We start from the raw sequence: 27,468 nt of genomic DNA on the forward strand, positions 1-27,468 counted from the left end.
CACAGCTCCTGAAGGTTACAAGGGGTACCCCGTGATGTAAGCGGGGTCGTAGCTTGAGTCAAGGGTCGAGAGAGGGTGAAACGGGGAGCCAGGGTCAAGAGGGTAGGGATAGTGGATATAGCACAGCGCCAGGGCTGGACGTAGCTGTGCTCCTCGGTCGGCCATGTTGGATGATCCCATGGCCGGCGCAGAGGAGACGGCACGGGGCAGCCGGCTGTGATGGGACCCAGTGGGAACGAGCCCGGGACCCCTAACCCCTGGGAAGTGGTTCACCCCCCCCCCCCCTCCCGTGTCTTGTGTAGCCCTTTAATAAACGGCGGAAGCCCTTAACCTCACCTCCGTCTCTGAGTGAGTCGTCGCCAGCTCCTCAACACTATTTTAAAAATGCTATGCTATTGAAATAAATTAAACAATTTGCTATACCTTAGCCACAATATCTGGACTTGTCTACATATAAATCAATGCATAGATGTCTGTTTATACGATTCATAATCAACGTTTTTGGTTTATGATTATGAATAACATTGGTCGCGAAAGCCTACGTGTTAAACTGTTTATACGATATTGGTTATGGTTGTACTTTATTAATCCCTAATCTCTGCCATTACATACAATGAAACAAGAAATGATAAAATAGAAAAACAGAACAATGTAATACAATACACTATTCGACATTATTGTAAAAAATAAAAAGTCCATCCCATGTGTTAGTGAATTTCTTAATATTTTAGACAGGAAATGAGTTTTCAAATTTAGATATTTTTCTGGGTTAAAACCCCAGACAGCCTGGAGGATTTGGTCCCCCCCAATGTTGACTCCATGGCTACGGCCTTCCTTTTAATTATAATCATCGTTAATAGTAAAGGTATGTAAAGTTAATGTCATGTTTATTTATGTTGTATCATGTTACTGTATAATGTACCATACACAGGAACATAGATTAGTTAATAAACAGGCAGCCTAGTTCAGCTGTGGCGAGTCTGACCTCGGCTGTGGTTCCCCTACCCGCCTACAACCCATGGGCCTCCTGTAACTTTACCAAACCGCGAGGGTTTTCAGGAACCTGAACCCTCGCGGTTGGCCAGGGATTACTCTACATACATACAGGAGTCGCATGAGCGACCGCTCTAATAGGAGCCTCTCATCTCTAACGACGAGTGTCTGTGCCACGGCAACGGGCATATTGAGAGACTTTTACGCAGCACGGCCATTGCAGGGTACAGCTCTCGATCAAATTTTTGGTGAAATTGATGCAGCAGCGACATGGAGTCGGCGCTGTAGAATGACAAGACGCCCGCCTCCCAGTCCAGGTGAACCCCGACTCTTTTGGGAGCATCTCGCATCGACAGTTTTGTTTCCGTCTCTTTATGTAGCGCTGTGTAGTCGTTGCACCATTTCTTAAGGCTCCACGAAACTTCATTGCACCCAATTTTATAGGCTTCGTCATCACCTTTCCGTGGTATCGCGTCATACGTGACACCGATGATGAATTTATCAGAACCTCTCACGTCCACTTCCCAGTAGTAGCGACCCGATGAGAATTTCTCAGAGCAAATGACCACTCGGTAGTGGTCGAACCTGTCTGGATTGTCCGGGTAATGTTGGGTGCGTGAGGAAGTCCTGACGGTTTTAAAGTCGGCAGAAATCTGGAGGTTCCAATGTGCCGTGTTTGGGTTCAGAGTCGGCGAGCAAGTGCCTGTAAACGATAATAATACACATGTTGTGTTAAGTGAACATTAATTACTTTTGAGAAATGCACTTTGCAATTGGCAACATATGTCAGTAAGAATTATAAAAATTGGCTGAAAATGTTAGCATGCAGGGCTGCACTTCACACAGCTGTGGTCTTTATCAGGGGTTCCTACGTTTCAGCCCAAAGTTTCTGCCCTGTCTATGAAAGAAGAATCAAATAGAGCCCAATGTATCATCCGACTGACCCAATCTCTCAGTAAACTGTCCACAAAACTGTCTGATGGATTCAGGACACGTCTGGTCGTTACCAATCGCGTCGCCTGTAATCCAGCACTTAGTAGGCGAGGGTTGTAGGATCACACAGAATCGTGAATCTCCCTACGCAAGGGCGATGAAGTCGCCACCTGCTGCCATGCCAGGGTATGGCAATACAGCAAGTGGATTCATCTTCATCTGGAATCCATCTATATGGGGATTACGTTACCTGCTTCATACTTATTATTTGGTATTGATGCAACTCGCTGACCCCGTGTCACTACTGGACATCTGTCAAAAAGAGCTTCATAGCTCATCGGATTCCTCATTCAGGATAAGGATTCTGATACTTTTTCCATGTTTACTGCCACAATGCATGAACGCATTTTCGCTTAACGCGGCGTTTTTTAGAGAAACGCATCTACCGTGCTAAACGATGACTTATTGCACCGTATTAAGGGTTCAAATCTCATACGGATATCTTTCTTCATTGTACATCATCATTAGAGTTGAGTGACAAAGATGATGCATTAATACACTCAGTAGTGCACGTTGTGTGGTGTGTACAGCATATCACGTACTCGATTCTCTCCGCATTTTCAGGAATGCATCTTGCTTCTCACGGTGTTCACGCAGAATCTTTTGGAGTTGCGGGCGCTCTTCCTGCTTGCGATCGAGGCGGCTTATGATGAAGTCAGCTCGTGCTGACGCGCGGGGCATCGAATAGACTTTTGAGAGCTCGGATTGCGTGATGAGACCCTGGACGAGCAACTCGTGATGTTGCATTGCAGGGATCCTACCGATCAAATCTCGTACCACCGAAGGTTCCTCTGTCCTCGTTGTCAGCAATGTATCTTCGCTGTCACCCTTCTCTGCAGCGGTGTTTTTTGTGCGATGAACTCCACTGTTTACAAAGTGATCACAAATCTGAATGTCTTCTCTGCTCTCATCCACAGCCAGGTTCTTGAATGATTGAGCTGTTAAAAAATTTGTAAGAATTATCAAAACAAATTTGAGTTCTAACTTTGCAATTGTTTAATGCCTTCGTCACGATTATTATTATCATCATCATACGTTAATTTTAAGTCATTGCTGTGAGGTCTCCCCATGCCACTACATTTATTATGGTCCTGTACTTACAATCAATTTCACTCTCACAATATATTTCTGCACTCCATCTCCGTCTGTCACCAACAGCCATCAATATCCCACAGCAACTCTTTGCTTAATACATTATCTTTATATCTCCCAATATAATTTAGAACAGTCACCTCCTCTATCCCATTAGTTTTAGATTTTTATTTAATTTCCGTTTTCATCATTCGGCATCTGTGCTCCCGATTTTAGCATTCAGTTGAAAAAAAATCAAACCTCCATACGAAATTTAAGATAATTGGATGTTGTTTATTTGTTTGTTTCAGATTGAGACAATCTGCCTTGTTCGCTTGCTGGGCGGTAAAACAAAAACTGCCGCAGTGTTTCAGGAACCCCCGCCGTGGGTGTGTTCTGCTATGACCTCGCGTCTATACTCCCTCGCCTTCACTACCCCCACCACACACAGACCAGCAGGGTGAAGTAGGGCCAAACACCCTCCACGATCGACCCATAGGAAGTGGGTGGGCACTCAGCCAGCAGTGGATTGACCAAGCGGATGTTCACGTGCTCTACCGCTGTGGCTACATCGCCTGCATGCACACTCGGTGGCGACGATTCTGAATCGTTTTTCCCTACTGGGTATGAATACACTCCAAGTCAGTGTCAAGGATTCCCTGTGCGTGACGCGCCCTTGTACTCACCTTCATAAATCATGATTGAGCCCGAGTTCACCTGCATAGCCGGACAGAGCGGCTCACTCGGAATGTCGTCAAATGAGTGCAACAGCTCCGTGGTGCTGGCGTTGTAAAACGAAAGCTTTCCTGCGTTGAAGTCCAAGCGAACGCCGACTCTCTGCAAATGCTGAATCTCCGGAAAAGGAATGCATCGGCCGTCATGTCTTGCAGAGTAATTCGAATCCCATTTAATGAACGCCCAAGAAGACTCATTCCAGCCCAACCTGCCAGACTTTTCTTGACATTTCCGAGGAATCGACCCACGTGCGACACCTATAGAACAGTTTTCCGAGGCTCTCACGTCAACTTCCCAGTAGTGGTCACCCGACGAGAAGGTCTCGAAGCAGAGGACTATTGGCCACGACTCAAACCTTTCTGCGTGATCAGAGTAAGGCTGATCCGCCTGGTTCCACGTCGCTGTGCTGAGATCGGCAGACATTTTAAGCTGTCGATGTGCCGAGTTGGGGTTCAGAGTGGGCGAGCACACATCTGCAAGATAAGAAAATCATCGTGTAAATCTTAACAATCACGACTCGGTTTTTTGCTCATTATCGTCAGCCATGATTAGTCATCGCCAAGAGAGGCAAAGGTGCACCTGCCAATTTCTTGCCGATGCCACTGCTGGTGGAAGGATCTCGACTCGAAGCATGTGCCACAATGGGTAGGAGATGTTAACTAACTCGCCTGATATGCATGAGGTCGTGCATTCAATCCCGACCCTGACTCCTTTTTTATATTTGTAGTATGTGTGTGTGTCTCTCTATCTCCCCGTGGATTTTTCTCCACAATCAATATTACGCGTTAAGAGCATTAGGCTGCTATAAATTTGCACATGATGATATCAGCTACTTGGTTGATCTATCACTTGTAATGGCCAGGTCACTTCTGAAAAAGAGCTATTACATAGCAGGGCAGAGGGGCCTTACCCAGTAATATTCATTAGTTTCGTTAAAAAAAAAATATTTAGTTTGGTTTACTCAACTACCAGTGATCACTCATTGTGCGGTAGCCAGCAGTATTGCCTCCTCGCGTACCAAACCTTTACAACGCGGCAGCATCGGAGCACGTGGTACCGTGCCGTGTTGCTCAAACATTGATAATTATCGAGGCTCCATGGAATGCAAGTGGACAACTTAGGAATACTCTTTGGTTCTTTCGGTAAGGAATAATACGCTTACATTTTCCAAAATGCATTTAAACTATTGCTTTGCCCGAAGCTACATCGAACTGCGGACGTATGTTAATATACTCATGGAACTACTGCCGGCGATTAAATCAGCTCGCGTGCGAGTGCTAAGTGGATCGTTGCATAGCAGGGTCGTGGGAGGTAAGGGAGGCTTGGGGAGGTCTTCATCCAACAGTTAGTTAACCTTGGCTAATGATGATGATGTAAAGGGGATGAGTATGATATGTATCCAGTGTCCACTGAGATCGGCCTAAATTAGTCGCAACTTTTATTGGCCACTCTACCATTGCCCGGCCTGTGAAGGATTTCTCTCTTTAGTGAGACACTGGGATTGTGGGCTTGCGATGCTGAGACTGAGTGGACTAATTTCTCTGTTGAGATAACTTTTTTATGTCGTTGTTGTTTGTGTCTCTTTAGTTTTGGTCACATTTATGCATTTGATTATTATTGTTTTACTTTGTGAGGGTGTTCATATGCTCGGTAATTGCTACATATATAATAGGATATGAAAAGCGCTGTGGGATATAATTAGCATGAATGGCGCTATATTAAATCTTCTTATTTTATTAAGTGCTCTGGCTTGAAAAAATGAAAAAAGGATACGTTTAACGGACTGCAACGATGACGAGTGTGTAAAGTCTACGCACGGCTCGTCTTCAGCATGTCCAGGAAATGCCGTTCCGTGCTCCGCTGTTGTCCGAGTATCTTCAGCAGCTGTTGACATTCGCCTTCCCCTCGTCTCATGATGGGCAACAGGATTGAGTCCACGCGCTTAGCGGCGTCGGGAATTGTAAATGCCCTCCAGTACGCCTCTTCCGTAACCAAATTTTTCTTCTTCAGCTCATGCAGGAAAAGGGAGGGAGTTTTGCCGATCCACTCTCGCAACTCTGGCAACTCCCTCTCGACGTCCTTCCAGTTGCCCGTTTGATCTTCCGTGATAATTTTACCAATGAAATTTTCTGTGCTCTGTCAGAGTAAAGGCACGGAAAGTGAGTGAGCAGCAATCGCAAGATCATCATCATCACGCACAACACGGCTGACCAATAGGGAGCCATCGCTTGACCGCACCCGAACATCGATCAGCCTCCCATTTTACCTTTAACAGATGGGAATTTCTCCGGTACAGCGATGGAATGCCCAGGTATAAAAAACCTCTCCACTCTCTCCACAACTGATCTCCCCGTAGAATGCCGGTTACTTCCTCCCCGTGCCCCCCCCCCTCCCCCCATATATATATTTATATAAAAGCTACCACTCTACACCACCGTCAGAAAACACCTTCAAGGGTTGACACCGAGAATTCCTTTCCCACACCTAGACAACACTTCAAGCACCTAAAGTCCCCCACCGTCTTTCTGAACCCTCCCCCTCACCACCTTCCTCCAGAAAACCATGGACCCGTTGTGTCGGCGCTTACCACCATAATGAAAACACAGCAACGACAAATACAAGAGAGGAGGATAGACTTAGTAAACGTGGAATGACTTACCTTCATTGAATCATGACTGGAGACATTACTGCGCGGTGAATCATCTACCAACAGCTGGAAGCAAATGAAGAGGGGGAAAAAGTATAAGTTAACAAAGACAAAATATAAACTTTTCGATTGCAATCAAGGCGCTTCATAATGGGCATGCATTCTACATGTAGTAGTAACCCAGTCTTGCTCGTCGGCAATATCACGTGAGCATTTATTCCGATCACAGACGTTCGCACGACTTTTCACTCGATTCAAATACTCCATTGCTGCCCCGGCCGCCCGTATCAACACATCAACTTTAATCAATAACGTAACAAAAGATACAGCCACGTCTCTCTCTCTCTCTCTCTCGCTGTCCTACTCCTCCATTCTCGAGACTTGTAGCCCTCCTTGTCCTCCTCGCTCGCCTCTCTCGTCCACACCGACCCCTCTACTGGAATTGTCTCCATGGCTACCCAGCCTCGTCTCTTTCCCCCACCCACCCAGCCCCTCCACCATTCTCTGTCATTGCGCGTGACATATGCACCAGAGGTCGCAAACGGGTTTTGATTCCTTACCCGTACCCGGCCGCACCAGGGTCGCAAATGGGTACCCGTACCCGGCCGGGTACGGGTTCCCATTCCCTGCCCGTACCCGTACCCTACCCGAAATGAGTGACAAACGGTTACTCACCAGTTACTCACGGCCTACCCGTACCTGTACCCGGCCGCACCAGGGTCGCAAACGGGTACCCGTACCCGGCCGGGTACGGGTAGCCGGGTATCGGGTAGAGTACGGGTATCGGGTACCCGGTTGCAACCTCTGATATGCACATTGTTATGAAGGATTCGGTTTTTGTTCCAAACGTTTTGGTAAACGTTGATCTCAGATTGCTGCTGTGCGTTGTAGCTATCACACGGCAGGCTGTTTTTTAATGATCAGATTTGAGAACCACCGGTCAAACACACAAAGCGATCAGCTGCCAATGGCGCATCTTGCGTCAGAAATCGTGGTATAGCTCCATCACTGAACACACCGTGACGGGAAAGATGCGCGCGTAAATATATGCCGAGTGCTTTGATTATAGATGAAAATACAACCGTGCGTTTTGGCTCAACCTTTGTTTTTTTTTTAGGATATTCACGGTAGGAACAACGAAGGCTAATTGCCTTTTAAAAGAAGGCAATGATAATACATTCCATGTGTAACGAGTCCACCAGACGAAGGTTGAGACGACACAGGTCCTCTGTTCTCCGCACGAGCTCACGCCATGTGCGGCCCACTCCACTCCAAATCCTGCCAGGAAGCCGCCCCCCCCATCGCCCCGCCTCATCCGGTGACGTCACGGCTCCCCTCGTGGGCGTTCCCTCTCTCTCCGTGACGTCATCTTTAACAGTAACCTGGGATCTCGTGTGTGTTTTGACCCCCCGGATCACGTGACTATTAACACTACGGCATGTATGGAAGACAAGAAACATACAGAACGTGCAGGGCAGGTGGCCAGAACTAGGTGGGTAATTGTTGATTTACCCAATCAGCCACTCAGTCATCCACTTACGCACCCACTCACTTAGGCAATCACTCACTCAACCTCTCACCCACTCACTCAACCTCCCACTCACCCACTCACGCACCCACTCACTCACCTCAACCACACACCCACTCACTCATCCACTTATTCAGCCACTCACTCACCCACTCACTCACCCATTCACCCACCCACTCACTCACCCACTCACCCACCCACTCACCCACCCACCCACTCACCCACCCACTCACCCACTCACTCACCCACTCACCCACCCACTCACTCACCCACCCATCCACTAACACACTCAACCACACACACACCCACTCACAAGGCCGATCACCCCAGGGTCAGGGTCTTGACCTCAGAATCCTTAGAAAGAAGGCGATCCAAAGATCTGAGGGACCTCGTTAGAGAGTCAACACGGTCCGGTTGCTGCAGATTATAATTACGCTATCTGCTGAGGTTCTCATTCAGCAGTGGCATCAATAACAGGAGTGTTTTTCGGTTAGGTCACATCAACATAGCGAGGTGGAATGACTTACATTCACATCCTCTTCATCCGTATTCAAAAGTGTGGTCTCACTTGTAGAGTGACTGCTTTCTATGTAAGAGAAAAAGATACATTATTATAGACCATTGTTATATACAAATATATTCTTGAAAATTATACATTACATCATATAGACCTGTCCTGATGGGCTTATGTTGATGATGACGATGATTATCATATTATTCTCTTCTTCATATGGCTTAAAATATTAATTTGAAATGTAAAATCACACCCACTCAAGGATGTTCACTATTCTGGAACATCGCCCGATGATGCTGGTTGAAATAATTACCAGCAAAACGTGACGGTACTTAAACTGTAAATGTTGTGGATTTACTCTCCAACACAGTGGTGGGCTGAAGTAGTATACTACACTATACACTACACTATACAGTACAACTATACTATACATTACTATACACTACACTAATATACACTACACCACACCGTGATGATGATGAGAGAGAGAGAGAGACCAGCAAACTCTAAATATACAGCAGCAGGCATCGTCAGGGTCCAGCATCGAACCAACGACCTCCTGCATACCGGGCGAGGGAGTCAACATCCTCCTAGCCACCGCGACTTACCCCAGGGGAAGCGTTTACGGAAGATTCTGTAGAGAAGGAGGCCCACGGTCACCACAAGTAGAATGAGGAGCACGACAGCACCGATGGCAACACCGATGAGAACACCGATGACAGCTCCAGCAACGTCTGAGGATCGTACACGTATAGTAGAGTAGTATATAGTGTAGTGTATAGTAGTGTATAGTGTAGTGTATAATGTAGTGTGTGTCGTGTGTAATGTAGTGTATAGTAGTGTATAGTGTAGTGTATAGTAGTGTGTAGTGTAGTGTATAGTAGTATATAGTGTAGTGTGTAGTGTAGTGTATAGTGTAGTGTATAATGTAGTGTATAGTGTAGTGTATAGTGTAGTGTAGTAGAGTAATGTATAGTGTAGTGTATAGTGTAGTGTATAATGTAGTGTGTGTCGTGTATAATGTAGTGTATAGTAGTGTATAGTGTAGTGTGTGTAGTGTATAGTGTAGTGTATAGTAGTGTTTTGTGTAGTGTGTGTGTAGTGCGTATGTAGTGTACAGTGTAGTGTAGTATTGTGTAGTGTATATTGTATAGTCGTGTGTGTAGTGTATAGTAGTGTATAATAGTGTATAGTGTAGTGTATATTGTAGTGTATAGTGTAGTGTAGTAATGTGTAGTGTATAGTAGTGTAGTGTATTGTAGTACTGTATGTAGTCTATAGTAGTGTGATGTGTTGTGTCTAGTAGTGTGCTGTGTAGTGGCTCATAGTGAATTGTCTAGTAGTGTAGTGTAGTTTTAGTGTAGTTTAGTTATATAGTGTAAAGTGTAGTCTAATAAATACATAGGATTTGACGAAACAAAGTAAGTTTTAACTTCACCTAAAATATTCTGGCCAAGCCCAGGCTAAGAACCACTACTGGTGGAGTGAATTGTCGCGGTGCGATTGCCATCAGTTTCTCTCTTGCGTAGCAACGAGGTCACGGGAGCCTTTGAAACCTCACGTGGCCCCAAGAGTGCACCTAGCCTGGCACAGATGCCGTGGGGACGTCACCGCCACTTAGCGGTGAGCGGCTGCTGTTGTTGTTGGTACGTCGCGAGGGATAGCAATGGATTTGGGGTAGGGGTATGGGTGGTTGGCCTTCACACTTAGCACTTGCAACACGAAGATTATTTGTTGTGTCCTGCTCTAAAGATGACATACGCAACCGAAGATTAACGCTACAAATTGCAGAATAGGTTTGACCCTTGACTTGAAGCTTTCGTGACTGCAGGAATTCTTATTCTTTGGGTCTTTCGGTAAAGTCACAATTCCAAGAACACAGGATGAGATGTTACTATCCTTTGTGCAAGCACTTCCAAGAGTTCATGAACAGTGAGCCTGGTGAAATGTATGGAGCGCATCGTCAGTAGTGAACCTTTAGTTCCTAGGGTGTTTCGGCCTTTCACACGATACACCCTCCCCAGAGGCGGTCAGCGACAGGGCGATCAATCCTACGCTTGCGTCCCATTCCCAATTGGTCGTAGGAGTTGCCTTGTTGTTAATAGCCAACATCCCACGTAGATAGGTTCAAAGAAAATAACAAAAAATAACAAAAAACTACGACATCTCGATCGCAACACAAGCGACCGTCATAAGGTGGGAAGCTAAGCGACATGTCTCGGACCGTGTTCGTGAGCATAAGGCAGATTTGAAACACGTGAGGACCTACACTTCAGCCGTGGTGGATCATTGTTTTAATGCGGTTGGCTAACACAAAATTAATTTCTCTAAGATGGAGGTACTTTGCAAGCCCACTAGCTATCAACAAAGATTCGTTCATGAAGCCATCTATATATACAGATAGAGACACAATTTCAACCGAGAGGATGGGTACACACTCAGCAATCATTGGAAGGGCATCATCAACCAGTTGAAGTCATAACTGGCTGTGATGTTTCCATCTTGTCACCTTCCGATGTTCGTTTTATTTTACTAAAGATGGGACAAGCAATTAGAGTTCCTGTGGTGTCCCGCCTGGGTTGGGCGTACCACAAGTTGTTATTTTCTCCATGCGTCTCCCCTTCTCTTGTTTCTCTGATTTCACATGAACATAACCATCTCCGCTCGTGCTGGCCCCAGGGCACTTGTGCCTTGCCCGCTTCGTCCTGATACCAGGACGCTTGGGCTACGCCCATTTTAAACCTTTAAAACAGCTTCCCTTTAGTGGCTTCCCCTCCCTTTTTCCACCTGATGACGATTCGCTTGTTTTGCGATTGAAACGTCGTAGTTTTTGTTTATTTTTTATTATTTTGAACCTATCTACGTGACTTTTCCAAAAGACCCGAACAATACTACACTATACACTACACTACTATACACTACACTATATACTAAACTACTATCCACTACACTATATGCTACATTACTATACACTACGCCTCTATACACTACTATACACTACACAACTATACACTACACTATATACTACACTACTATACACTATACACTACACTATACAATACACCACTATACACTACACCTCTATACACTCCACTGACCCGCCAGCGTCGATTGTGAGCGCGTTAGAGCCGCATGGGTGCGGTGACCTGGTCATCCGAACCTGCATCTCCCTTCGCTTCCGTGCAGGGGTCCAATGGGGCAGCCCTCTGGAAGCCGTCTCTACAGCGACAGCGAGTGTCCTCCTTGGTGGTGCATCTCCTCTCAGTGTCTTCGGCTGCAGAACAACACCACCCCCATCACCACCACCACCGCCATACATGGGTAGTACATTGGTGAGTGTGATCGCACGCAGCGCAACCGCTCGCGTACGCGGCCATGCGGAACGAAGGTGCCAGGGTTGGAATCGAACCCACGATTGCCCGTGTACCAGGCGAGGTAGCGTGAATCACGCAAACCCCTCGATTCCCCGAATTCACAAAAAACACCCTCCCCTCTTACAAGTCACGTTGCAAACGGTGCACTTCTTGCACTCGTTGGAGCTGTTCGGTTCGTCCGTGTAGCCTTCTCCTGCACGGCAACCCGTGCAGAACGAGCCGGTCTTGTTGGAATCGCAATCCATCAACTTCTTGCTACCTGCACGGTGGCAGCATGGGGTGGTGGGTGGGTGGGTGGGAGGAGGGAAACAGACGCACCGACTGAACGAGAATACAAATCAAAAGGTTTTGGTGTTTGTTGCCCTTCACCACCTTGCTGTGTTCCAGACTCGCGAACCGTTCCACTTCGGAACGGGTCTCAGGAACGAATTAGGTTCGCAACCCGAGGACTGCCCATCCACTACTATACCCTGTACACTACACTGTACACTGCAGTATTAGTTTGTAGTTTATATTCTTTGGGGTTTTTTTATTTGTTGTGCCAAAAAGAATAGATACATTTAGGTGCATTGACCGAAGCAACAGACCACTTACCTGACACAAACGTGCACGTGCGAACGGACAGTCAGGAAGTCCACCAAGGCCTCTGATTGGTGCAGGGAGGCCTCAAAGACGATTGGTCAGGAGGAGAGACTCGAAGAGGATTGGAGGAGAGACTCAAAGGTAAAAAAGGGGAGTAACGAGGGTCGACTGTAGGGGGGCGATGGTTGACAGCCGTTGGAGGAGGAGGAGGAGGACGCGGATTGGCTGAAGGGAGTGAGATGAGTGAAGCTTCCACAAAGGGGGTTCTGAGGATATACAAGCGTAGCGTTTAGTGTTGTGTGTAGTGGATAGTGTAGTGGATAGTGTAGTGGATAGTGTAGTGTATAGTATAGTGTAGTGTATAGTGTAGTGTATAGTAGTAGTGTATAGTGTAGTGTATCGTGTAGTGTATAGTGTAGTGTATAGTAGTAGTGTATAGTAGTAGTGTATAGTGTAGTGTATAGTAGTAGTGTATAGTAGTAGTGTATAGTGTAGTGTATAGTGTAGTGTATAGCGAGGGTTGACAGCCATTTGAGGAGGAGGACGCGGATTGGCTGAAGGGAGTGGGGTGATCGAAGCTTCCACAAAGGGGGATCGGAGGACATAAAAGTGTCATGTGTAGTGTATTGTAGTGTATAGTGTAGTGTATAGTGTAGTGCATAGTAGTGGAATGTATGATAGTGTAAAGTAGTGTAGTGTATAGTAGTGTACAGTGTAGTGTATAGTAGTGCATAGTGTATATTGTAGCATATAGTAGCATAGTGTATAGTAGTGTAGTATAGAGTGTAGTGTATAGTAGAATATAGTGTATATTGTAGTCTATCGTAGCATAATGTATAGTAGTATAGTGCATTGTAGTGTACAGTAGTATAGTGTAAAAAAGTGTATATTTGTGTATTGTAGTGTATATTAGTGTATACTAGTGGTATGTATAGTAGTGTAGTGTAAAGTAGTGTAGTGTATAGTAGTATAGTGTATAGTAGTGTAGGGTATAGTAGTTGTTGCTAGAAGGCAACTGCCTCCAACTGCCCAGCAGCGTCCTTCATGAGCAGCTACCAACAAACACGACTTCTCTAATCGAACCAGCCAAACGGCTCTCCCTGAAAACCTTCTGGGGCTAGACCACCCAGATTCTATGGTCGTCCTAAGATTCATAAAGAAGGCACTCCACTTCGGCCCATCGTTTCCACTATCAACTCACCTACCTACAAACTGGCCCATTTTCTGTCTGATACCTTGCTTCCATTCACAGGCAAGACTACCTCAGCAGTACATAACTCAGCTCACTTGGTCTCTCTAATCAAGGGCATTTCACTGTCCCACAGATAATCTTCTCATCAGCTTTGATGTTGTCTCTCTGTTCAAGGTTCCTGTGCCTGACACCTTAGCAATAATTGAGGATTTAGTCCAACATGGACTGAGCCCTGATGTTCCTATTCTGGCTAGGCACTGCCTTACCAACATGTACTTCACCTAGAATGGTACTTTCTACAAACAAAATGAAGGTACCCCTATGGGTTCCCCCTTATCACCAGTGATAGCGAATATTTTCATGGAGAAATTTGAAACAGATGCCATCCAGACATCCACACTACATCCATCCTTTTGGAAGAGATATGTGGATGACACTTTCATCATTTGACTACATGGCCTGCCAGCACTGAACCAATTTCTCAACCACATTAATTCCATATACCCATCCATCAAATTCACCATGGAAGTAGAGAAGAATGGTAAGCTACCATTCCTGGATGTTTAGTTTAAGAAGAAACCTGATGGCTCTTTGGAACACTCTGTCTACAGGAAAGCCACCCACACAGATTCCTATCTGAAACCTGATTCTCACCACCATCCGGCACAGAAGAATTCCCTCATCAAAACACTACACCATATGGCCCAATGCATTTCTGACCAACACCACCTAGCCAGTGAACTGGAACAGGTACACCAGGCCCTTAAGATCAATGGATATTCAGACCACATTATCCGCAAATCAGTTTCTCCAACCATGGAGAAACAACCCCCTGAGACGCCGATTAAAACCATCACGTTACCATATATAACGGGCGTTACTAGAAAGATTGCCAAAATCTTAAACAAACACAAGATCCAGATCCAATTCAGTACAGTACACAAAATCCGTGATCTAATCCCATCTGTGAAGGATGTCATTCCTGACATGCAATATCCGCGAGTCTACAAACTAAGTTGCTCCTGTGGCGATTATTACATTGGGGAAACGAAACGGCATGTGTCGGACCGTGATCGCGAGCACAAGGCAGATCTGAAACACGGCAGGACTAATACCTCCGCTGTGGCCGACCATTGCTATAACGCTGTGGGCTCTCGTGATATTCTTTGGTTCTTTCGGTAAAGTCACGTAGGTAAAAATAAAGTAAAATAAAATTGAAAATAATTAAATGAAATCACGACGTTTCGGGCACAACACAAGCGTCCGTCCTCAGGTGGGGACAACCACAGTGAAAAAACAATCGCTGAAGTATGCCTAAGAGATGGCTGTGACAAAGGATTATATAGCTGAGGGGGGGGCCAAGGTGAGTGTGGGAGCGGGCCGTGAGCTGGGGGAGAGCGGCAAGGATGATGCTAGAGTTCAAACTAAAGCTGTGAACCGTTGGGGGGGGGGTTGGGGGAGTGAGCTCTGCAAGCTCGAAACACTGCGCAGCAAATTTCCAAGTGATGGGAGTGAGCAGGCCTGGGAGCCGGGGCGGTTTCTTCATTAGGGCGATTGGGCGACGCACCACCAATGTCATTGAACCACAGAGTCACGCTAGCCGTCACTGTCAGCCTCTGGATATAGTCCAATCAGCGTCATGTCACGTTCTGTGGAGTACCGCCTCTTTTTGGGCGATTTCACTACGGCTGAGAATCGCCCCGAGTGGCCCCATAGACTTACATTCAAAGATGTTTTTTTTCGAACGGGGGGCGCTGCAATGCATTCTCTATGGCTCCGGGAGGGCTCGCACTAACGTGCTTACGTCATCATACGTGCTAACGTCATCATAATTAAGAACGTTTCATCCAACAATATAATTTGTCGCCACCTAGTGGAATCTTTAATAAAAGAAACTTGAGTGGATTGTATTAATAGTGAGTATAGAAACAAACAAGGAGATGTATTGTAAGAGTCACTTTATTTTTCATTAATATTAAAGAAGTGAAGTTGCCTTTACATGCTTAAGCTGTTAATTTATCTATTGCATGGGTGGACCTTATCCTTATCAATCATCCAGACAATCGCCCCCCCTGAGAGATTTTGCAGGAGCCGCCACTGCCTGGGAGTAAAAGACTGGAGATGCGGATGTGAATATAAACCATAAGGCAGCCTCCTCTTGCCCGCTTCAGCAATTATTTATTGCTGTGGTTGTTCCACCTGATGACGGGCACTTGCGTTGTGCCCGAAACATCGTGATTTAATTTATTTTATATTTTCTACCTACGTGACATTACCGAAAGAACCAAAGAGTATGGATCCCTGCAGTCACAACAAACTTCAAATCTAGATTGAACTACCCATAGATTCAACACTGTCCACAGTCTCAACACCGCACTGCCGATTAGCCACCGTTGGCTACGTGCAGTGCGAAAGAAGTCCAATGAATCTACATTAAAACCTTTCTATGGTGGTATTTGACTCAGGCCTTTCAGTCTGTGCGCGTTACCTGCTGGGCAGAGCTCGCAGCAGATGCCATGTTTTGACGAGTAGTGCGTTGTTTCGTTACATCCGCCTTTCAAAACCTGCGTGGAAAAAAACATTCAAGACAAGGAAAATGTAACAACCAAAACAATTTATGTTACCAGGTGTAACGAGGCCCCAGTGAGCTTCTGTGTAAGTGGCTGTTTTGTTCAGAAGCGACCCTGACCATCACAAATGATGATAGCAGCTCAACCAAGTGGCTGATGTCATCATCAATGTGTTGACATTTAGAGCAGCAGCCCAATACTCTAAACGCATATAGATCCATAGAGACCCACAGAGACACATATAGACCCACAACGATACATAAAGACCCACAGAGACACATAGAGATTTATCAAGACAAATAGAAATCTATAGAGATCTATAGATATACACAGAGACCAACAGAGACCCATAGAGATACAAAGAGACCCACAGAGACACATATAGACCCACAACTATACATAAAGACCGACAGAGACACACAGAGACACATATAGACCCACAACGATACATAAAGACCCACAGAGACACAATGAGACTTATAGAGACAAATAGAAATCCATAGAGACCTATAGAGAAACACAGAGACCAACCGAGATACAAAGAGACCCACAGAGATACACAGAGACCCATATACATTAATAGAGACCCACAGAGACACATAGATACCCGTAGAAGCACATACAGTGAGGGAAAAAAGTATTTGATCCCCTGCTAATTTTGTACGTTTGCCCACTGGCAAAGAAATGATCAGTCTATAATTTTAACGGTAGGTTTATTTGAACAGTGAGAGACAGAATAACAACAACAAAATCCAGAAAAACGCATGTCAAAAATGTTACAAATTGATTTGCATTTTAATGAGGGGAGTACTAATACTGTGGTGACGTCACTTCGTCACTAATGGCGGGTACTGGTATTGGCTATAACCCTACCCACCCCACTTCAAAAGTCGCCGCACACAGTGGGGCGGATGTGAATGGGTGTCAGTGATGAGCTGGACGTAATGTTCACGTGAATCGTCCCGCTTGAAAAGTGATCCAGGGCGCTTCGAGATGCTGTTGTGCAATTGACGAGCCCGGCAATATTCTTGCTGGTCACACATTTTTGTTTGCGTCTTACCTCTTGTGGCCTGTTGCTGATCGTCGCACTTTTAGAGGGAAGTATCTGCAGACAACAGGAAACGTGAAAAAAGACGTTCTCATAATATGCCATTTAAGCTAAAACTGCGTCCAGTTCAAATTCCAAAGATAAGCAATGAGGACCAAAAAACATTTACCATGGTAAATGATAAAATGGTGAATCCATAAAGAGATCCATAGAGATACTTAGAGACTCATAAACTAAACAAAATATGTATTTATTTAACAAGGTGTAAGGCCCCCACCACTGAGCTGCTATGCTTGTTCAGAAGCGACCCCTGGCCACCGCACCCAATGATATCGGCGCAACCAAGTGGCTGATATCATCACCGCGTGGAAATTCACAGCGGCAGCCAAATAATGTAGATGCAGAGGCCTATAGAGATTAATGGAGATACATAGAGACACACAGAGATACATAGAAACCCACAGAGATGCATAGAGACCCACAGAGACCCACAGAGACCCGCAGAGATACATAGAGACCCACAGAGATACAGAGACCCACAGAAATACATAGAGACCCACAGAGACCCGCAGAGATACATAGAGACCGACAGAGACACATAGAGACCCGCAGAGATACATAGAGACCGACAGAGACCCACAGAGACCCACAGAGATACATAGAGACCCACAGAGATACATAGAGACCCACAGAAATACATAGAGACCCACAGAGACCCGCAGAGATATATAGAGACCGACAGAGACACATAGAGACCCGCAGAGATACATAGAGACCCACAGAGATACATAGAGACCCGCAGAGATACATAGAGACCGACAGAGACCCACAGAGACCCACAGAGATACATAGAGACCCACAGAGATACATAGAGACCCACAGAGATACATAGACCCACAGAGACCCGCAGAGATACATAGAGACCGACAGAGACACATAGAGACCCGCAGAGATACATAGAGACCCACAGAGATACATAGAGACCCACAGAGATAGAGACCCACAGAGATACACAGAGAACCGCAGAGATACATAGAGACCCACAGAGGCACATAGAGACCCACAGAAATACATAGAGACCCACAGAGATACATAGAGACCCACAGAAATACATAGAGACCCACAGAGATACACAGAGAACCGTAGAGATACATAGAGATCCACAGAGATACATGGGGACCAATATTAAAACTAAACGACGTTGATTTTCACCAGATGTAAGGCCCCAAGACTGAGCTGCTATGTGGTAGCTCTTTTGTTGAGAAGCGACTCCGGCCATCACACGTAACGATAGCAGCTCAACCAACTGGGCTGATATCGTCATGATCATCAGCACTACGTGGACATTTACAGCAACAGCCAAATAATCTAAGCGTGGTGACGTTGATTCTAAATGTGGAGGGAAACACTGGATGACCTGGAGACAAAATCTACGAGACCACAGGGATAGAGACGCAGACTCCAAATATACAGCAGGTGACAGGGTCGGGGAAAACCCACGACCGCCTGCATACCAGACTGTGACACTCACAATACGTTTGTCACAAACACCTCCTTGTAGCTCTAAACCATAAAGAAAATAGAACCCCATATAGGGAGATACAATAAACTGCACCTATTTTGCTCAGAAGAGACCCCTGGGCAACACACGCAATGATAGAAGCTCAACAAAGTGGCTGATATCATCACGACGATGACGTTTACAGCAACAGCCAAATAATTTAAACGCGTGGTGCCGTTGATTCTAAATGTGGAGGGAAACACTGGAGGACCTGGAGATAAAATCTACGAGACCACAGGGAGAGAGAGAAGCAGACTCCAAATAAACAGCAGGCGACAGAGTCGGGGAAAACCCACGACCGCCTGCATACCAGACCGTTGCACTCACTCACAATACGTTTGTCACAAACACCTCCTTATAGCTCGAAACTAGGGGTGGGGAACCTTTTTTCGGCCAAAGGCCATTTGGATATTTATAACATTATTCGCGGGCCATACGAAATTATCAACTTAAAAATTTGCCTTTGGGGCCGTCCATAAATGACGTCACGCACCTAGGGGGGGTCAGACATTTGTGACGATGTGTGACAGGGGGGGGGGGGTTGTTAAGAAATGTAACGTCACATCAAAATGCGCAACTTTAAATAAATATAGACAACACGTTCTACTTAATTAAATAGACGTTTTCATAAATATTTACTCCTACAACATCAGATTGCAGCGGCGCATTAAATGCGCACTACAATGACAATAGTTTAAAGCGATTTGAAGCATGTTTTTTTTTTTGGGGGGGGGAGGCAGAGCTTTTTGACGTCATATTTCAGGGTTGGGGGGTCTGACTTTTTGTGACGCCGTGTGACGATGGGGGGGGGGGGGGGGGCAAAAATCGTCCAAAATCGCGTGACGTCATTTATGAACGGGCTCCGTTATATTTGGTCAAACATTTAATGAACTCACCCCTAATGCGATGGGCTGGAACTGCTTCTTTTTGGCGAGGCGTGTGATGTTAGCTGGCTATTGATGATGTTGCTGCTACTCGCAACTGCTTTTCCAGATTTGCTTCTATAGATTTATTGAATTTCGAGTCCCGCCTGCGGTTGCCTTGGCAGGGCCAGACTCAAATGATTTCGCGGTGCCTCATACGGCCCGCGGGCCGGACGTTCCCCACCCCTGCTCTAAACCATAAAGAAACACAGAGCCCCAAATAGATAGATACAATAAACTGCACCTATTTAGTTCAGAAGAGACCCCTGGTCACCACACGTAATGATAGCAGCTCAACCAACTGGGCTGATATCGTCACGACGTTGACATTTATAGCGGCAGCCAAATAATCTAGACGGGTAGAGATACACAGAGACCCCATAGAGACGCATAGAGATTCATAGAGAAACATAAACACCCATAGAGATGCAGATAAACCTACAGATTTACATAGAAACCCACCGTGATACGTAAACACCCATAGAGGCACATAGAGACCCACATATATATATATGTAGAGACCCATAGAGATACATAGAGACCAACAGAGATACATGGAGATCCACAGAGGCACATAGACACCCATAGAAGTACATAGATACCCACAGAGATACAGAGACCCATAGAGAAACATTGAGACCCACAGAAATACATAGGTACCCACAGAGACATACATAAACCGACAGAGACACATACATAATCCATAAGAGACACACAGATGCATAGAGACCCATAAAGATACAGAGACCCATAAAGACCCACAGACATACATAGAGACAGATATAAATACATGGAGGCCCATTGACATACATACAGACCCACAGAAACGCCTAGAGACTCATAAGAGACACACACAGATCCATAAAGACCCATATAGATTCATAGAGACCCATAGAGATACATGGAGGCCCATAGGCTAAACTAAAACTTGCTTCCATTTACCAGCTAGGGCCCATCTTAAGCGAGTGGCACAGGTACGGCAGTGGCCTTTTGATCAACCACGTACATCAATCACTTTGTTCCTGTGCAGTTTGGTGAACGAGGGGGGGGGGGGGAGCTTATACATAAGTGCAGCGATAAGCGATTGCTCTGTTGAGGGAGGGAGGAATGCGGGGCTCAACAAGTTACAACAACACACACCATACACACACAATAGACACACACACAATATACTCACAATACACACACACACAATACACACACACACACAATATACTCACAATACACACACATTTCTATTTAAAGCTTTCGTGACTGCAGGGATTCATCTTCTTGGTTCTTTCGGTAAAGTCACGTAGAAGGGAAGTAATAAAATAATAAAAATAAAACATAATAAAACAATTCTCACGACGTTTCGGCCACAACGCAAGCAGCCGTCCTCAGGTGAAGAATGAGACAATGCCAAGCTAGGAGCTTATATATAAGCTGCGTTGGAGGTGGAAGAAAGAGCGCCTTAACAAAAGAATGTGCATATGAAGAGGAATTTAGCATATTCCATGTATATGCTAAATTCCTCTTCATATGCACATTCTTTTGTTAAGGCGCTCTTTCTTCCACCTCCAACGCAGCTTATATATAAGCTCCTAGCTTGGCATTGTCTCATTCTTCACCTGAGGACGGCTGCTTGCGTTGTGGCCGAAACGTCGTGAGAATTGTTTTATTATGTTTTATTTTTATTATTTTATTACTTCCCTTCTACGTGACTTTACCGAAAGAACCAAGAAGATGAATACACACACACACAATATACTCACAATACACACACACAATACACACACACACACAATACACACACCGATGGGAGTGCAAAATATTGAAAACGTAAGCATGCCACTAGACATTAATGAATAAATACAAGTAAAGTATTTAAGCACAAATTGCATGAGTGAATTAGACTCGGCTATTCGCGTGCAGGTTTACGCGAGATTTCGACGTAAATTAATAACTCATAATAAAGGTTTTTGGGTTAGATCGCGTTATTTATAAATGTGTCGCAACCCTCCACCACCCGACACGGCCAATCGGTAAGAAATGTGTCACGTTGACAAAACGCCAATTAGTTACTTCTTCATCCCGCCGGTGTGTTTGAGGAGTGAATCGACAACGTTTACAATTTGAGCGGTACGACGTTTCGCTGGTAATCACATCCAGCATCTTCGGGCGATTTGCCGGAATAGTGAAGTCATCCATTTGCTTCCGGTCTTAAATAGTGCAGGATGACGTCATCATTGTAGAACCCCATCAGGATTCGAGATCAGAGGCGGGGGTGAATGCAATTATGTAATAGGTCAGTAATCAGCCACTTAACTAAAGTAGTGAACTATTTTGTCGGGTGGTGGAGGGTTGCGACACATTTTTTAATAACGCGATCTAACCCAAACACCTTTATTATGAACTAGCATAAGTACCCGGCGTTGCCCGGGTGAAAAATATATTTCTTAATAACCTTACATATATACACAGATGGGCTGCTACCCCTGCCCCCCCCCCCCCCCAGCCACGATCTCCTCGGCCGCTGTGCAGTAATATGTACAGCCTATAGTGTGGTGGGGTGTCGAGGCCTAGTACCGTGCAGAGCCTCCGGCCTCGCCTAAATTGCCCACCCGGCTGAGGCTGGGTACGGGTGCCGTCCCCCCCCCCCCCCCCCCGCGCTACAATAATACTGTCTAATCGCTATAATTTTATTATCTACCGACCCTATAATAGTAATTGCACACATTGTGGTGGGGGGGGAGTGAAGAGGACGTGAAACTTTGATGAATTTACCTCAGAGTCGCGTGTTAATGCGTGCGCATATTTTTAACAGGAATTAAAAATGGCGTCCACCCCGCAGCGAATGCGTCGCTACCCGTTGCCAGGGGCAACCGCCGTCCAATGAAACTGCGTATGGTCCGGCGACACACAGACAGACAGACAGATTTGCGATTTTATATATATAGATAATACTGGTCGCGAAAGCCTACGTGTTTAACAAATTAATAACTCGTGGATTTTTCCCTTCAGCCAAAATATATTATCTAAAAACAGTTATGCACTTATATCTTGGAAATGAGAATAGGTTTTTCCCCTTTTATCTGGCAACAAAACAGGTGTTAATATGTTAAAACACCAAACTGAAACCTTTTACAAGGAATAATGTCCGCATTAACCACAATACTTGTGGTCAAAATGCAAACAAAAACCACGCTCTGATAATATGATGCATTGTCTTTGAAACTGATTGGTCCACACCAGAGAAAGCTTTATTTTGAGGTTGGAAATGTTTATTGACAGGTCACACGCTGCTTCATCCCGAACAAATGTGTTGCTCCGGTTAATGTGAAATCCGCGTGCTCGCATCTGCAGTACAGAAGTTGCAATATCTTTACACACAGAGGGGCTGAGTTTGATTGATGTTGATTGGCTGTGGCTCTGTTATCATCCACTTAGTGGGGCTGAGTTTGATTGATGCTGATTGGCTATGCCTCTGATATCATCCACTTAGTAGGCTGACTTTGATTGATGTTGATTGGCTGTGGCTCTATCATCCACTTAGTGGGTCTGAGTTTGATTTATGTCGATTAGCTATGGCTCTATCATCCACTTAGTGGGCCTGAGTTTGAGTGATGTTGATTGGCTATGGCTCTGCTATCATCCACTTAGTGGGGCTGACTTTGGTTGATGTTGATTGGTTGTGGCTCTGCTATCATCCACTTAGTGGGTCTGACTTTGATTGATGTGATTGTCTGTGGCTCTGCTATCATCCACTTAGTGGGGCTGCGTTTGGTTGATGTTGATTGGCTGTGGCTCTGATATCATCCACTTAGTGGGGCTGCCTTTGATTGATCTTGATTGGCTGTGGCTCTGCTTTCATCCACTTAGTGGGTCTGAGTTTGATTGATCTTGATTGGCTGTGGCTCTGCTATCATCCACTTAGTGGGCCTGAGTTTGATTGATGCTGATTGGCTGTGGCTCTATCATCCACTTAGTGGGGCTGACTTTGAGTGATGTTGATTGGTTGTGGCTCTGATATCATCCACTTAGTGGGGCTGCGTTTGGTTGATGTTGATTGGTTGTGGCTCTGATATCATCCACTTAGTGGGGCTGCGTTTGGTTGATGCTGATTGGCTGATTTAATCTTCTGCTGGGTGGGTGCCAGGAATGTGATCTTATCACTGAGCATGTGCATCATCCGTCGGTCGAACATTCTCAATTGAAAGAGTAACAATTGAAATCGTCAGCAGTTGTGCATCATTGTGAGTGACTTATCCGATAATTCAATTGGTGAGTTTTCATTTTTGAACACTCTGCCGTGGCAGAGAAACTTAAGAACAATGTATCACCCGAAATTCTATTTTTTTTTAAAGCTTTCGGTAAAGTCACGTAGAAGGGAAATAATAAAATAATAAAGATAAAACAATTAAATTCTCACGACGTTTCGATTGCAACACAAGCAATCATCATCACACAGCAAGAAAATGTTCTTGCTGTGGTTTTCACACCGGATGATGACAACAACAACAACAGTCCCAGACCACACCCAGACAACAACAACAGTCCCAGACCACACCAACACAACAACAACAACAGTCCCAGACCACACCAACACAACAACAACAACAGTCCCAGACCACACCAACACAACAACAACAACAGTCCCAGACAACAACAACAACAGTCCCAGACCACACCAACACAACAACAACAACAGTCCCAGACCACACCAACACAACAATAACAACAGTCCCAGACCACACCAGGCGTCCTCCGGTTTGCGAAGGCGCCTTCCGTGAGTTCACTCACCAGCGTCGCGAACAATTGCAGGGAGATGAAACACGACGGAATATTCATTTTTGACGCCCGCCAGCCCCACGTCGGTGATTTTCCTTCTTCGCTGTCGGCCGCTCCAAACCGCTCTGGAACATCTCCCTGTGCGCTCGCTTAAGCGTCGCCGACCGAAGAGAGATAGAGAGCTGAATGAACGACAGATGTGGCCAAGTCATCGGTGTCGTCGGAGACCTTTATAATGGAAGGGGTGTGTCGAGGCGATGCGTGGTCACACAAAGACACGAGATAGAGACTGAGCTCACGGAATTTGCTAGGCACCGCAGTTTGTTGACAAACCATTCAATATTCATTCCAGGTCCGCATACCTGAACGGTTGGGTGCGAGGTGCGGCCACCCACTTCCTCTTACAACGTCGTTGGCGCAGCGTGGAAGAGGAGACCTGTAATATGTCCACTGGAGGGTCTCTCTCGTGATGCTCCATCTCTTGCGAGCTGTTGTGACGAGATGTTGACTACCTCGCCTGGCCCGTAGGAGGTCGTGGGTTCGATCCCGGAACCTGACGAAGCCCGTTGTCGATGTGAGGTCTGCCGTGTCTCCCTGTTTCACATCATCATCATCATATGTCTCACACACAGCCCGTGTCTCACACACAGCCCGTGTCTCACACACAGTCAGTGTCTCTCACACAGCCCGTGTCTCTCACACAGCCCGTGTCTCACACACAACACGTGTCTCACACACAGCCCGTGTCTCACACACAGCCCGTGTCTCACACAGTCAGTGCCTCACACACAGCCCGTGTCTCACACACAGTCAGTGTCTCACACACAGCCCGTGTCTCACACACAGTGTCTCACACACAGCCCGTGTCTCACACACAGCCAGTGTCTCACACACAGCCCGTGTCTCACACAGTCAGTGCCTCACACACAGCCCGTGTCTCACACACAGTCAGTGTCTCACACACAGCCCGTGTCTCACACACAGTGTCTCACACACAGCCCGTGTCTCACACACAGCCAGTGTCTCACACACAGCCCGTGTCTCTCACACAGCCCGTGTCTCACACACAACACGTGTCTCACACACAGCCCGTGTCTCACACACAGCCCGTGTCTCACACACAGCCCGTGTCTCACACACAGCCCGTGTCTCACACACAGTCAGTGTCTCTCACACAGCCCGTGTCTCTCACACAGCCCGTGTCTCACACACAGCCCGTGTCTCACACACAGTCAGTGTCTCTCACACAGCCCGTGTCTCACACACAACACGTGTCTCACACACAGCCCGTGTCTCACACACAGCCCGTGTCTCACACAGTCAGTGCCTCACACACAGCCCGTGTCTCACACACAGTCAGTGTCTCACACACAGCCCGTGTCTCACACACAGTGTCTCACACACAGCCCGTGTCTCACACACAGCCAGTGTCTCACACACAGCCCGTGTCTCTCACACAGCCCGTGTCTCACACACAGCCCGTGTCTCACACACAGCCCGTGTCTCACACACAGTCAGTGTCTCTCACACAGCCCGTGTCTCTCACACAGCCCGTGTCTCACACACAGCCCGTGTCTCACACAGTCAGTGCCTCACACACAGCCCGTGTCTCACACACAGCCCGTGTCTCACACACAGCCCGTGTCTCACACACAGTCAGTGTCTCACACACAGTCAGTGTCTCACACACAGCCCGTGTCTCACACACAGTCAGTGTCTCACACACAGTCAGTGTCTCACACACAGCCCGTGTCTCACACACAGCCCGTGTCTCACACACAGTCAGTGTCTCACACACAGTCAGTGTCTCACACAGTCAGTGTCTCACACACAGCCCGTGTCTCACACACAGTCAGTGTCTCACACACAGTCAGTGTCTCACACACAGCCCGTGTCTCACACACAGCCCGTGTCTCACACACAGTCAGTGTCTCACACACAGTCAGTGTCTCACACACAGCCCGTGTCTCACACACAGTCAGTGTCTCACACACAGTCAGTGTCTCACACACAGTCAGTGTCTCACACACAGCCCGTGTCTCACTCACAGCCCGTGTCTCACACACAGTCAGTGTCTCACACACAGTCAGTGTCTCTCACACAGTCAGTGTCTCACACACAGTCAGTGTCTCTCACACAGTCAGTGTCTCACACACAGTCAGTGTCTCACACACAGTCAGTGTCTCTCACACAGTCAGTGTCTCTCACACAGTCAGTGCCTCACACACAGTCAGTGTCTCACACACAGTCAGTGTCTCACACACAGTCAGTGTCTCACACACAGTCAGTGTCTCACACACAGCCCGTGTCTCACACACATTTTGTTCGCTCGCCCCACGTCGGTGATTTTTCCTTCCTCTGCGCTGCGGTTTATTCGATGTCGGTTTTCACCAAACCGCTCAGGAACATCTCCCCGTGCGCTCGCTTCAGCGGCGGCGACTGAAGAGAGAGCTGAAAGAACGTCGGAAGTGGCTAAGTGATCGGCGTCATCGGTGACCTTTACAATGAAAGGGAGTGATTGATGTGATGCGTGGTCACACAACACACACACAGGATTTAAAGACCGAGCTCGTGGTGTTTATTAGGTACCGCAGTGTGTTGCCACATCATTCTATTTGCGTTTCACGGCTGCATACCAGCACGATGTGATGAGATTACGGTGTTGTGTGAGGTGTGGCCACCCCCACCTCTTACAACCTCGTTGGCGAAGCGTGGAATAGGAGCCCCAAAAATACCCACGGAAGGGCCTCTCTCGGTGATTCCATCTCTCGAGGGTTGTTGTGACGAGATGTTGATTATCTCGCCTGGTACGCAGGAGGTCGTGGGTTCCATCCCTACCCTGACGATGTCAGCATCTCTCTCTCTCTCTCATCATCATCATCAATGTGGTGAGATGCTGGCTCGTGTCAGAGCCAGATTCACACACTTTGGGGGCGTGTTAGACACGTCCCCCTCAGTGAGGCAGAT

The 27,468-nt window shown here is 46.5% G+C and overlaps 1 protein-coding gene across 1 annotated transcript; it reads right to left on the bottom strand.

The window, feature by feature from the left end:
• Nucleotides 1-551: 551 nt before the first annotated feature.
• LOC133359424 (uncharacterized) lies at nt 552-26,933 on the bottom strand. The gene is made up of 14 exons (XM_061577836.1): nt 26,820-26,933; nt 24,864-25,095; nt 24,514-24,650; nt 17,260-17,304; nt 16,118-16,193; nt 11,980-12,114; nt 11,642-11,755; nt 9,090-9,215; nt 8,495-8,553; nt 6,452-6,505; nt 5,610-5,928; nt 3,744-4,265; nt 2,529-2,924; nt 552-1,696 (listed from the first exon to the last, which is right to left on the bottom strand). The coding sequence occupies exons 3-14, from the start codon at nt 24,559-24,561 to the stop codon at nt 1,128-1,130; spliced, it is 2,463 nt and encodes an 820-aa protein (XP_061433820.1). The 5' UTR covers nt 24,562-24,650; nt 24,864-25,095; nt 26,820-26,933; the 3' UTR covers nt 552-1,127.
• Between the last annotated feature and the right edge of the window lie 535 nt (nt 26,934-27,468).

The sequence above is a fragment of the Lethenteron reissneri genome, chromosome 65 (assembly GCF_015708825.2).
Source record: "Lethenteron reissneri isolate LAM-NWPU_2019-01 chromosome 65, ASM1570882v1, whole genome shotgun sequence".
NCBI lineage: Eukaryota > Metazoa > Chordata > Hyperoartia > Petromyzontiformes > Petromyzontidae > Lethenteron > Lethenteron reissneri.

Bases quoted from the DNA above. Each gene is read 5' to 3' on its own strand.
- LOC133359424 (XM_061577836.1), bottom strand. From the start codon at position 24,561: ATGAATATTCCGTCGTGTTTCATCTCCCTGCAATTGTTCGCGACGCTG. The intron at 17,305-24,513 runs GTGAGTGAACTC...TGTTGTCTGCAG, and splicing joins TGCAATTGTTCGCGACGCTG to ATACTTCCCTCTAAAAGTGC. The intron at 11,756-11,979 runs GTAAGAGGGGAG...GTTGTTCTGCAG, and splicing joins CACCGTTTGCAACGTGACTT to CCGAAGACACTGAGAGGAGA.